The sequence below is a fragment of the Vidua chalybeata genome, chromosome 1, assembly GCF_026979565.1.
Source record: "Vidua chalybeata isolate OUT-0048 chromosome 1, bVidCha1 merged haplotype, whole genome shotgun sequence".
In the NCBI taxonomy this organism is placed as follows: Eukaryota; Metazoa; Chordata; class Aves; order Passeriformes; family Viduidae; genus Vidua; species Vidua chalybeata.
This window is the reverse complement of record NC_071530.1, coordinates 23882262-23895269: the sequence shown is the minus strand read 5'-3', so window position 1 is coordinate 23895269 and position 13008 is coordinate 23882262. Positions and strand designations below refer to the sequence as shown.

The 13008-nt window shown below is 45.8% G+C and overlaps 1 protein-coding gene across 1 annotated transcript in view; it reads left to right on the top strand.

Annotated features, from left to right (window-relative positions):
- The window catches only part of CALCR (calcitonin receptor), a 153199-nt gene extending 150471 nt beyond the window's left edge, over window positions 1–2728 (top strand). Inside the window, exon 13 of the mRNA XM_053959429.1 lies at window positions 1994–2728. Coding sequence (XP_053815404.1) covers window positions 1994–2215 — 222 coding nt within the window. The 3' untranslated portion in view covers window positions 2216–2728. The remainder of the gene's footprint in view (window positions 1–1993) is intronic.
- The last annotated feature ends 10280 nt before the right edge of the window (window positions 2729–13008 follow it).

The window sequence follows — 13008 nt, the reverse complement described above, 5'->3', positions numbered from 1 at the left end:
CTGTTGTCTACTCACCATACATACAATGTAAGCATCACTCCCTCAGAAGGATAAAATTATAAATTCCTCATGAGAGGCTCTGTTCTTACAGAGTGTGACAGTGTTCTTACTCAGTGACATTGTTCTTCCCTCTCCAGTTAACCATCTCCAGACCTGTGGTTGCCCTGTGGACTGTCAGACCCCAGTTCAGCTGAGAGCAGTTGGGGAGCTTATTAGGAGCTTCTCACCTGCACAGCAGCTCTTCTTCCCATGCAAGGGTGATCAAAGCTTTGGGGTCTGTGCAGGAGGCAGGGGAAGGAGAGGGCTAGGAAAGGAGCAGAAAGTCTCTAAGAGCAGGCTCTTGCTGCCTTCACTAAAGATGCTGACATGAATCCAAATGGATGAAGTGCTGTGAAATGCAAACATGGTCAGCTTGGGGCAGAGGTGAAGGCCAGAAGTGCACCATGGCTGGTGACTGTGGTGCACTGGGGGACAGGTGGCTGTGGGCAGGCAGAGCCACTGTGCACACACAAGGTTTCTGCACTATCCTCCTTGTGTCTGCTCTTGATGCCACCACCACAGTGAGATAAGGGGAAAGTCACTGTCCTAGTACTTCTGAAGATTTCTTCTTCCAGTCCATCCCCATATCTTCTGGGGTAACAAAGCTACAATATTCATATGTAACATCAAAAGGCAATTTTAAAGTGACTAAAGTCTTTACAAAGTTTAACTAGTGTAATATTTGTCTATCAAGTGCTGCCACTGCATTACTCTGACTCAGCAATTCTTTCTCAGTAATAAACTTGGGTGATAGTGTGATAAAACATCCCCACATGCAGCTATTTCACTTCAATTCTTAACACTGGCATAGTAAACCTTGCTCACAGCCCAAGTAATTAAAGTTCCACTGGGACCATATGCCTTTCCTGTGCTCGATATCTAATTAACTTCCACAGAGCCATGTGTTTTTTTTTCCTTTATGTGTTAGGAGGAGGTGAATAGCAATACATTCTCCAAATGGCAAACAGTGCCCACCTCAGCAGGAGAAACTTGTAGGCACCTGTCATCACAGTGCCTTACTGGCACCTGTGTTCCTCTGGAGGAGAGGGTCATTTACATCAGATTATTGTGCCAAACTGCTGCTATTCTCACTTTGGGTTGTTCAGAATCACTGGTCTAAACAAAAAGAGCCAGGATTTGCCCACTTTCTGCTCATGCCACAACACTGTCAAGAGCTGCCTTGCATGGACATGCAGCTGGAGAAGTCCTTCTTATTCCCTGGAAGGACTCAATAGTTTAAATAATTTCCTAGTACCATATACAGCACCACTCTTAAGTGGTGTAAGTGTAGAATAAAATATCTTATTCTTAGCAGATGACTGTTTAGAGGTTGAAATACTCGGCCATGCAGAGGGTTATGACCATTCTATATTTTGTGAGAACAAAATCTGTTCTTAAATTACCAGAACACAAAATCTCTGTTTAGCTGTCCTGATCCTCTAACTCTTTCTACAAAATTAGTCCTGGCAATCTCATGAAGTGTACTTGTACTTTGCCAATCGTGGCAAAGTCTCATTACTCTAGGTAATTAGGTATTTCAGGGGCAATAATCCAGCTGCAGCATCAGCCTTTCCTTTCCTTTCCTTTCCTTTCCTTTCCTTTCCTTTCCTTTCCTTTCCTTTCCTTTCCTTTCCTTTCCTTTCCTTTCCTTTCCTTTCCTTTCCTTTCCTTTCCTTTCCTTTCCTTTCCTTTCCTTTCCTTTCCTTTCCTTTCCTTTCCTTTCCTTTCCTTTCCTTTCCTTTCCTTTCCTTTCCTTTCCTTTCCTTTCCTTTCCTTTCCTTTCCTTTCCTTTCCTTTCCTTTCCTTCCCTTCCCTTCCCTTCCCTTCCCTTCCCTTCCCTCCCTTCCCTTCCCTTCCCTTCCCTTCCCTTCCCTTCCCTTCCCTTCCCTTCCCTTCCCTTCCCTTCCCTTCCCTTCGGAATTTGCCTCACCCTAACCGTGTGTTTCCCTGGCAGGTCCAAGGAGCTCTGAAGAGGCAATGGGCACAATACAAAACCCAGTGGGGCCAAAGGCGCCGAGAGCACTGTTCCACACGATCTACCTCCTACACGGCCACGTCAATCACTGAGGTCCCTGTTTACCTGTACCATCATGATGCCAACAATGAACAGTTAAATGGAAGATATGTAGAGGACTCTGAACTCGTTGCATTAAAATCTGGAGACACGTCTGCCTAGCTCAGCACCAGCCACTGCAAACACATCGTTTCATGTTCTGCTTGTGAAAAAACTGGGGAGAAGGGTGAGAGTGTGGAAGTCCAAGATGCTGTGTCAGAGTGTAGGCCCAGGCAGAAGGACACATCCTATTCAAACCACATCAACCTCTGACAGCAATGATGTAGAGGAAGTGAGATGCAGACCTGGAACAGCATTTCTTCCTGCAGCAGGGAGTGAACATGGACCTGCCCACCAGGCTGCGTAACCTCCACATCTCCTGATACCTGTATGAAGTGACCATCTGACATTTGCAACAGCCCCAGGTAGCCAACAGCAAATAGGAAAGAAAGAACCAGTATGTGGCAATTGGAAACTTTCATCACTTTTTGCTTTTGGTACTTTTCCTTAACACTAGATTTTAAACCATCAACTTTCACAAAGTGTAACTGACTTGGAGCCCTTTATTTTTCCCTTTTAATGAGCTTGATGACTGCTTAAAAATTTTTGCACATTGCAATAAAAATCTAACATATGAACAGCAGAAAGTCATTCCAAAGTATTGAAATCTTGATGCTTTCCAAAGAATGTCACAAAATAATACCATCCCCAAAGGATACCCCACAATATTATCATCCCAGTGCAGGGGCATAAAGCAAATTAAAGTGAAATAGTCATTGCATACCAAGATCTCAAACACCCTCAGAGAAACAAGTCAATTCTTCAGGCTTAATGACACAAGTCCTGAAGCCATCTCAAAATAGATTTCATTTACCAATACTGGTAGTTCAAGAACATTTATTTGTAGGAAAAATTGTCACCCTATTACTCTGCCCAGAAACTCATCATTACAACACAATTCTCTCACTTTGAATAAGCTGTGAAATTTGTTTGGGAACTATGTTTTATCTAATAGATATTCTGAGTTGAGTGCTAGATGAATGCTTGTCTCTGTTATAAATTTGTGATCATGGCAGGAAATGTTCCCATGAAAGAAATCAGGAACCAATATCTTAGCACAGGAAGCATCTACTTTTAGAATCTGGTTGCTCTCCTGAGTTCCTAATCATTATATAGACTTGCCAAAAACCTTTATGATCTATTTCTGCTTCTATTGAAATTAGCACAATAATTCCTGTTAACTTGGATGAACAATGAGCAACTCTCTTCAATGTTCAGGAATGAGTTATGCAATACAGTGCAATTCCTCCACAGTGATTTGAAACTATTTTTAAGTATTTTATCCAGGCTGATTTTCCTTCCCTGAAACAACCAGACTCTAAGCTTTACCCTCAATTTGTAGATTTTAAATGGAGAGAAAAATGTATGTGTCTAGCTACATGAGTCACCATCTCACTGGAAAAGTCCCTTCCAGGAATGAGTTCCTGAGGCAGGGCTGTAAAGCCAGCACTATGAGAACGGACCAGATTTGCCCTGTCCATACATGAGGCAATGCCTGCAGGGAAGGAGGCTGCTCTGTTTTCACCACCAGCACACCCACCAGCTGTGCACCACAACACATTGTCCCCAGAGTGAGGAGGAAGCTGCCAGCTCTGCCACTGTAGAACAAAAGAGGAGCTGGGGAACAAGAAGGAATTGTCTGCTGGCGGTGCAGATCATCGCATGGTCAATCCAACAGAACACTCACACGAAAATACCACCATGTGTGTTTGTTCAAGCCACATATATCTATTTTTCAGACTTCAAGGAATACAAAGACAGTTATTTTTTCAAACAACAGTATTTGTCATATTGCTATTTCTACTTTCACCAGTGAACAATAGGAAATAGAAGAGTCAACTGTTAAAGACAATAAAGTGGCTCTGGCTCTGCTATGAATCTGTATTATTCTGAATGGCTTTGGGGCACACTGCACTTCCCACAAGGGCTGCAGAAGGCATTCCTGATTTCTAAAGACACAAATGAGCTGATTATAAAAGAAATGTGCATAATATTGAGAGTTTAATAATGAACATGTCGGTTTTAATAATGTAAAGTTTACAACATGTAAGTGCAAGTTGTTTCACAGTCAGTTACATTCCTGTGGATGTACAAAATGGAAATGCTTTGCCATTATACTGATTGTTTTCTTTCTTCTATAATGATATTTTCTTGCTCTGTTTAGTAGAGTGCTCTGAAAAGTCAGATTCAGGATCTGATGTTTAGGATATTGTTTGCAGCTTCAATGTGCTTGTGTCAGTCTTTATGGAAGCTTTGGTTTCAGTCAAGGGATGATGATTTCCAGCCACAAAAAATTTGGTATAACATACACACTGAGTTTAGGGCTGTCATCACACTTGGGTTTTGTTGGAAAGGCTGAGTTTCAAAGGTACTTATTGAGTAATTTCTAATCAAAATATTTTCCAATGGGAAATGCTATTTTTCTTCATCTCAACGTGGTTTGAAATGCCATAATTACACACATAAGGTACATTTTATTCTCTGCTTTATAAATAGCACCATACACTAGTGACAGTAATATTGAGAATGCTGATACAACCTCAATAATTCCAAGTATGACACTAGGGTGGTTTGATTCTAATAGATTTCACAAGAACAGCAGAAACACATAATTAATGTATCAGTGTATCAAAAAGTACGGAAGGAGCTGACACTTGAATCAGTGGATTCAAGGTGTATTTTAAGAGGAAAGCAACCTCACATTTGTCACCGCTGCAGTATCTGTTTCCTCTCAAACACCACACCCAACACATGAAAGCCCAGTTTAGTGAGCATTTGCTCTGGCAGAAGGTTTTGTGTGGTTGCTCTGAGCAACCAAATCTATCAGGAAGATAGATTTAGATGGATGCCAGTTGTTATTCGTTACGAGGTACAGAAACACAGCACAAATTAAAACATTTGTTGTGGCATAGGATGTTGAAAGTAAGACTTGATTGTTATTTTATTTACTTAATAAATATATTTTATCTGAAATAAAACAGCAACAAAAGTAGAACAGACAATTTTTTCTGTATTAAAATTGTTAACAATAATGCTACCTTAATCAAAACATTACAGAGTGCTCACATAGCAAAATAACTCTGCTCTGGGATAAGAACAACCCTGCAAAAGTGGTGAATTTCTGTTCTCTTCTCCCATTTTTTGTCAGCCCCAATAAACAAATTATGAGCAGACTTACAAAGATGGAAATCTGAAACACTGCAAATGTGAAGGTACCTACATTTCCACTGCTAGCAATTTTAAAAATTTGGTGTGTCTTTGTGAAGCTAAATACTGCTCCAAAATTTGAGGATTTGTAACCTAAAAGTCATTTGCATTGAAACATTAATTGATTCCAAGCCAATGAGAACCTGCAGTGTGAACATGCCCTCTCTGCCCTCTACATGACTTTTTATGTACTTCCACGTGGATCCCAAATTTGTATTTAGGAACCTCTTTACTGAGCATTCAGAGTATAATTGAGAAAATAAAGTAAATCTCAGCATCACAAATACAGATCAGTATGTTGCCCTCATCCTAATAAAGAACAGCTTTTTACCTGTTTTTACCAGTGAAATCAAGTGCTGAGAAGGCTTCCATTACTGAGCATGTGCTGCTGCTGCAGGAAAAGGAAGCACTGGGGTAAAATGACTGACCAGGCTGTGGTATCGTGAGTCTCTTGAAACACAAATCAGCAGAGTCAGCACTGGGGATGATTTAGGCCCAGCTCACCTGCCTTGGCATAGGAACCATTTAGATGACCCGCTGAATCTCTGTCAAAACTTATTTTCCATTATTTCATAGCAGCAAAGATGGGTACTGTGCTCTGCTGGAGCAGGAAGATATTTAACTCTCCTTATATGCCATTTAAGATTTTCTTCATAATCCAATTTCAGGACCTCACAAGCCTATCTTTAAAAGAAACAATTATCTTCAGCCAATTTTTAAAAGACATCAGCATTGATTTTACAACTCTGGTCCTTTTTCTCTCACTGCAAGCAAAAGCAACTTTAAGAAGTGACCACACTACAGGAGGTTACTTTGTGCAATGTGCAATGCATGCCCATGTGTGACTACATGCAACTCTCCCACACCCAAGTGCTGGTGATGTTGGTTTGCATAACATGGTCAAAGAGATACAGCTCCTTCCCGCATATGCTTTGCATTTCTCTCCCCCTCAGTATCACTATCATAAGACATGTTTATTTCCCAATCTGTATTTTCTACATATTTTCAGGAGAAACATTTTTCTTTTACATTTTGCAACTTATGCTGACTTGCTCTTGGTCCAAGATGTACTCACCAAAATCAGACTGGAAAATGTGTATATTGATACAAAGCAGATTATAGAATTCAGGTGCTTGGCCCACACTGTCTTTTAAAAACTACACACAAGAATTATGGAAATGCTAGGTGCAGATTTAAAACTAAGTTAAGGATAAAAGTCTGAGCACACAAACCAAGTGTCTTCAGAAGCAGAGTAACATCATCTTTTTTTTATTATTGACAGAATACAATCCTGTTATGTAAATACATTTTTTTAAAAAATAGAAAAAATCTAAACAGATCTTGTGAAGTTGAAAGTTATACAAAAGGCACCAAAAAAAAACCAAAAAAACAAACCAACCATCTGGAAAGCCTAGATAGCATGCATACATATGAATATATGTACAGTAAATTATTATAAGAGCTGTGTTTAGGTAGAAAGTGACCCATCACCCCAAAATGAACAAAATCTAAGTCATGAGTGGGAGAGACTGTTGCATCCTGGGGTTCGGGTTTAGATTAGAGGTTTTTAATTTATGTTAGATAGCCAAATTCTGTAATCTCGTGCACCACCTGTGTTTTCCCCTCCCTGCAGTGGTTTGCTCCTCGCTGCGTGCTATTGGAGCTTACCCCAGTCACTCCTGTGGACACTCCTCATCCTGTCCAGAGAGCTCCCCACCAGTCAGCCTGATCCCACATCCCCAGTCACCCAGGGGCCCGGGAACCGCCCCAGCGCCATCTTGGCTGGTCACTGTGGTCAACGTCACTGCCACGGCAGCCGCCTCTATTGGACGGGATGCTGTGGGTCCTCTCGTCCCACCCCCCATTAAATCCTACCCCACCAGAACCCCAGTGCCATTTTCTTCCATGCGAGTGCCGGGAGTGGTCATGTCTTCCCATCAGACTGCGCCACGTGACCAATAAACCATTCCTGCCAAGCACAGAGTAAATGGACAATTCCTTACTTCTTTGCCGGATCCCTAGCGCATGGTAACAGCGGCTGGCCAGCCCACGTGCCCAGGACACGGAAGCCATGTCCGGGAACCCATGGCAGAAACCTCGGCAGCACGTGGAAGCTAAGCCACAGCCGGGCTCCCAAGAGCTGCGTGTGACCAGGGAAAACAAAGCAGCACTGCATAGTGGCGCCCAATGTGGGGCTGAGGCCAGCGCTGAGCTGATCGCGTGGACAGAGGATCACCGCGGAGCACTGGAAACAGTGCCGGGAGCCGCCGGCGCCGGCCTGGAGCTGCGCCGCTGCGAGCGCCGCCGCCAAGACTGCAGGTCAGAGAAGACTTGTAGCCTCCAGTAAGTGCCTTTATGCTTTCTGGGTCTCCATATGGAACACAGACAACCAGGGTCATCCATCATCTCACTCTCATCCCAGATGTGTTCATGATGGGAACAACCAGGACCAGAGACCCTGGCTGCGCCGCATTTCTCAGCTTCATAAACCAGCACTGAGCTGACGAAAGGAGCTGACTGGGAGATGAGCAGGAGCAATCACTTTTCCAGCTGCATGGTGTCGTGGGGACAGGACATTTTCATGCTCATTATCCCAATCGTGGTTTTTGTTCCCTGTCCTCAGTTTGTTTTGTCTTCCTTCCCCCCCCCCCCCCCCCGGCTGGCTGCTGGCTTGCCGCTTAGCTTGCTTGCTGCTTTGCTTGCTGCTGGCTGCATGCTTTGCTGGCTCTGCTTTCCTCTCTTTTTTCTCTGCTTTTCGCTGGCTTGCTTTTTGGCCATTTTTTTTTTTCCTTTTTTCCCGGTTTCCGTTGTTCCCTTCCCCCCCCCCCCCCCCCGAAGACATCGGACCTACTCCGGGCAGGAGCTCCCCCGGGGTCTGCGAAAGAAGCTGCGTACCCTCTGCGGCGAAGAGAGATACAGCTCAACCCCCTTGGACTGGTGAAAACATCTGTGGTCGTCTTGGGCTATTTCTCTTGTGCTGGGGAGTGTTTTTTTGTTGTGCCTTAATAAACAAGTTTTTTCCACTTTCCCCTCTGAAGGAATTCCTCCCGAACCCAGTGGTGGGGGGAGGTTGCGGAGGGTTTGGTTTCCTATAGGGGGCTCCTTTGGAGGTGTTTCCCCCTAATTTGTCCAAAACCAGGACAAATAATTTGGTGGCCCGTACGGGGAGGCCCAGACAAAGTGGGAAAAACTTTATTCTAATAATATTTTTGGCTTTAACCGTTCTGCGGGAATATTGGTATGTCTTTCTTTAAAGTTATGATGTCATTGGGAGTGAAAGCCTGCCTCTATTTGTGGTCATTAGGGTTCTTCGAAGTTTTGATCGCTTTATGGTCCCTGGAGTTATTTTCTTATCCAGAAGTAGCTCCGGTATTGTCCCTAATACGTAGCTTTTGTAGCAGAGGGGCACTAACGAGAATATTTATCGGGCTGGGCTTGGCTGTAATACTCTGCAAGGGGCTATTAAAAATGTTGTTATCGGCTCCAGGAATGTATAACTCGTGGTTGTGGCTGTGTACTAAATTTGTTATGGGGGAGGAGGTTTTTCAGCCTTTGCTTTCCTTTTCCTCCTCCGAATTGTTTACATCTCTGTTAGGAAATGTCCTGTCCTCCCTGACTGCCAAGGATACCATCTTTCTGTTATTTAATTTAATAACTTTTCTCTATACTGTCCGCAGTTTATATAAGATGAAGGCTGAGATTTCTAGAGGGGCTGGTGAGACCTCTGATTTAGGAGTACAACTAAGGGTGAAAAATCCTGAGTGGTGCGGGAAATGGGAGGATATGGGCAAAATTTTAAAGGAGTTTTCTGATCCTGTAGTTTGGGACTTTCCATCCGAACACATCCAGAACCCAGCTGAGGTGGCAAAGTATCTGAAAGGGAAATGCCAGGATAACCCCAAGGAGAAAAGGATCATTGCAGTGAGCTGGGCCCTGGCATATGCTTATCGTACTCTGCTCGATACTGTAGGGCAGCAGACAGAGGAAGGGGGCAGGGAGATAAACCAGCAGCAATCCCAGTCACTCAGGCTGCAGCCAACAGCCCAGGTTCGAACCCAGTAGTTAAACCAGACTGTAAGCCTCAACCAATGGCCGTGGCTACTAGCACACGAAGTGGAAAGTGCACAGAGAAGACTGATCGACCCGTGGATGACAATGATGAGTACGATGCAGGAGAAGGACCCTCAACACCTCCTGACATAAAATCAGGAGTCAAAGCAAGTGGCAGATCAGAGGCTAATATTGATTCCTTCTCCCTGAAGGACCTCCGAGGCCTAAGGAAGGATTATCGGCGACAGCCCGACGAATCTATAATTAGTTGGCTGGTCCGCCTTTGGGATGCGGCAGGGGAGGCTACCATTCTGGATGGCACTGAAGCAAGGCATTTGGGGTCCCTGTCACATGATCCTGTCATCGACCAAGGCATGATGAGGGGCGCTAGCCCTCAAAGCCTCTGGGAACGGGTCCTGGACAGCGTAGCACAAAGATATCTGTGTGCCGATGACCTCTATGTCCAGCAGACACGATGGAAGACCATAGAACAGGGGATCCAGCGCCTGAGGGAGATGGCAGTGGTGGAGATCATTTTTTCAGAAGACATAACAATTAGGAATCCGGACCTTGTACCATGCACACCTGTAATGTGGAGAAAACTGGTGCGACTTGGGCCACCTGAATACGCTTCTGCTCTAGCAATAATGAAGCGGGAGGAGGTATATGAGACTGTGCTTGATATGGCAAAGAAGCTTCGGGCATATGCGGATGCTGTACATGGCCCGACCCATGCCAGAATTGCAGCTGTGGAGACACGACTGCAGGAATTAGAAGGAAAAATAGAGGAAAGCCGCAAGAAACTCAGGGAAGAGATTAAGGAGGACCTCCTCCAAATCTCAGCTGTGCAAATTAGAGGCCCTGGCACCCAACACAGACGTTCCTTTGTTGGGGAGAGAAGGTACACCCCACGAGCTGAGTTGTGGTTCTTCTTGCGTGAGTCTGGAGAAAACATGAGGAAATGGGATAGGAAGCCTACTGCTGTTCTGGCACAACGGGTGCGTGAATTGAAGGAAGGTAAGAAAAGGAAAGCAGCCCCAGTTGCCCGTAGCCGAACAGCCAGGTATGATGATGACACGTCTGATCCCCTTGAGGGAACCTCCAAGACATATGCCCAAGGAAAGAAGGATAATCAGGCATAGAGGGGCCCTGCCTCTAGCCAGGTAGAGGCATGGGAAAATCGTGTTTTCTGGACGGTGTGGATCCGATGGCCTGGCGCATCAGAGCCACAAGAATATAACGCTTTAGTGGATACTGGTGCACAGTGTACGTTAATACCATCGGGATATGTGGGGGCAGAGCCTGTTTTCATTGCCGGTGTGACAGGGGGATCACAACAACTGACCCTGGTGGAAGCTGAGGTGAGCCTGACTGGGAAGGAATGGAAGAAACATCCCATTGTGACCGGCCCAGGGGCTCCATGTATTCTGGGCATAGACTTCCTCCGGAGTGGCTATTACAAAGACCCGAAGGGATTCAGGTGGGCCTTCGGAATTGCCGCTGTAGAAGCAGAGAGCATTAAGCAATTAAACACCTTGCCTGGACTGACAGAAAACCCATCTGCAGTAGGGCTCCTAAGGGTGGAAGAGCAACGCGTGCCAATTGCGACCTCGACAGTGCATCGCCGGCAGTATAGAACGAATCGAGATGCCGTGATCCCCATCCACAAACTGATTCGTGAGCTGGAGAGCCAAGGGGTGGTTAGCAAAACCCACTCACCCTTCAACAGCCCCATCTGGCCTGTGCGTAAATCTGAAGGAGAATGGAGATTGACTGTGGACTACCGAGCATTGAATGAAGTGACTCCACCACTGAGCGCTGCTGTGCCGGACATGCTGGAACTCCAGTACGAGCTGGAGTCCAAGGCAGCACAGTGGTATGCCACTATTGACATTGCTCATGCGTTTTTCTCCATTCCTCTGGCAGCAGAATGCAGGCCTCAGTTTGCCTTTACGTGGAAGGGAGTGCAATACACCTGGAATCGACTGCCCCAGGGGTGGAAGCACAGTCCTACCATCTGCCATGGACTGATCCAGGCTGCACTAGAAAAGGGTGAGGCTCCAGAACATTTACAGTATATCGATGATATTATTGTGTGGGGGAAAACGGCAGCAGAAGTGTTTGAGAAAGGAGAGAAAATAATCCAGATTCTCCTGAAAGCCGGTTTTGCCATCAAGAGGAGCAAAGTCAAGGGACCTGCTCGAGAGATCCAGTTCCTGGGAGTGAAGTGGCAAGACGGACGGCGTCAGATTCCTACGGATGTCATCGACAAGATCACAGCTATGTCCCCACCAACCAACAAGAAGGAGACGCAAGCTTTCTTAGGCGCCATAGGTTTTTGGAGAATGCACATTCCTGAGTACAGTCAGATCGTGAGCCCTCTTTACCTGGTCACCCGCAAGAAGAACAATTTCCATTGGGGCCCTGAGCAGCAACAAGCTTTTGCCCAGATTAAGCAGGAAATTGCTCATGCAGTAGCCCTTGGCCCAGTCAGGACGGGACCAGAGGTCAAGAATGTGCTCTACTCCGCAGCCGGGAACCATGGTCTGTCCTGGAGCCTTTGGCAGAAAGTGCCTGATGAGACTCGAGGCCGACCACTAGGATTTTGGAGTCGGAGCTACAGAGGGTCTGAAGCCAACTACACCCCAACAGAGAAGGAAATTTTGGCTGCCTACGAAGGAGTCCAAGCTGCCTCAGAGGTAATTGGTACAGAAGCACAACTCCTCCTGGCACCCCGACTACCGGTGCTGGGTGGATGTTCAGAGGAAAGGTTCCTACTACCCACCATGCCACCAGTGCTACATGGAGCAAGTGGATTGCCCTCATCACGCAGCGCGCCCGTATTGGTAAACTGAATCGCCCTGGGATTTTGGAAGTGATTACAAATTGGCCTGAAGGTGAAAACTTTGGTGTCACAGATGAAGAACAAGAACCAGTGACACGGGCTGAAGAGGCTCCACCCTACAACCAATTGCCAGCAGAGGAAACACGCTATGCTCTTTTCACTGACGGTTCCTGCCGCGTCGTAGGGATGAATCGGAAGTGGAAAGCAGCTGTATGGAGCCCCACACGACAGGTCGCAGAGGCCACTGAAGGAGAAGGTGGATCAAGTCAACTTGCTGAACTCAAAGCCGTTCAGCTGGCCCTAGACATTGCAGAAAGGGAGAAGTGGCCGAAGCTCTACCTCTATACTGATTCATGGATGGTAGCCAATGCTCTGTGGGGATGGCTGGAGAGGTGGAAAGGGGCTAACTGGCAGCGTCGAGGAAAACCAATCTGGGCTGCTGAAGAATGGAAAGACATTGCTACCCGGGTAGAGAAACTGCCTGTGAAGGTTCGCCATGTAGATGCTCATGTCCCCAAGAGTAGAGCTAATGAAGAACAGCAAAACAATCAGCAGGTAGATCAGGCTGCAAAGATAGGGGTGTCAAAGATAGATTTAGATTGGCAACACAAGGGGGAGTTGTTCCTAGCGCGATGGGCCCATGATGCCTCAGGCCATCAGGGTAGAGATGCCACCTATAAGTGGGCACGAGACCGAGGGGTGGATTTAACCATGGACAGTATATCTCAGGTTATCCATGATTGTGAGACGTGTG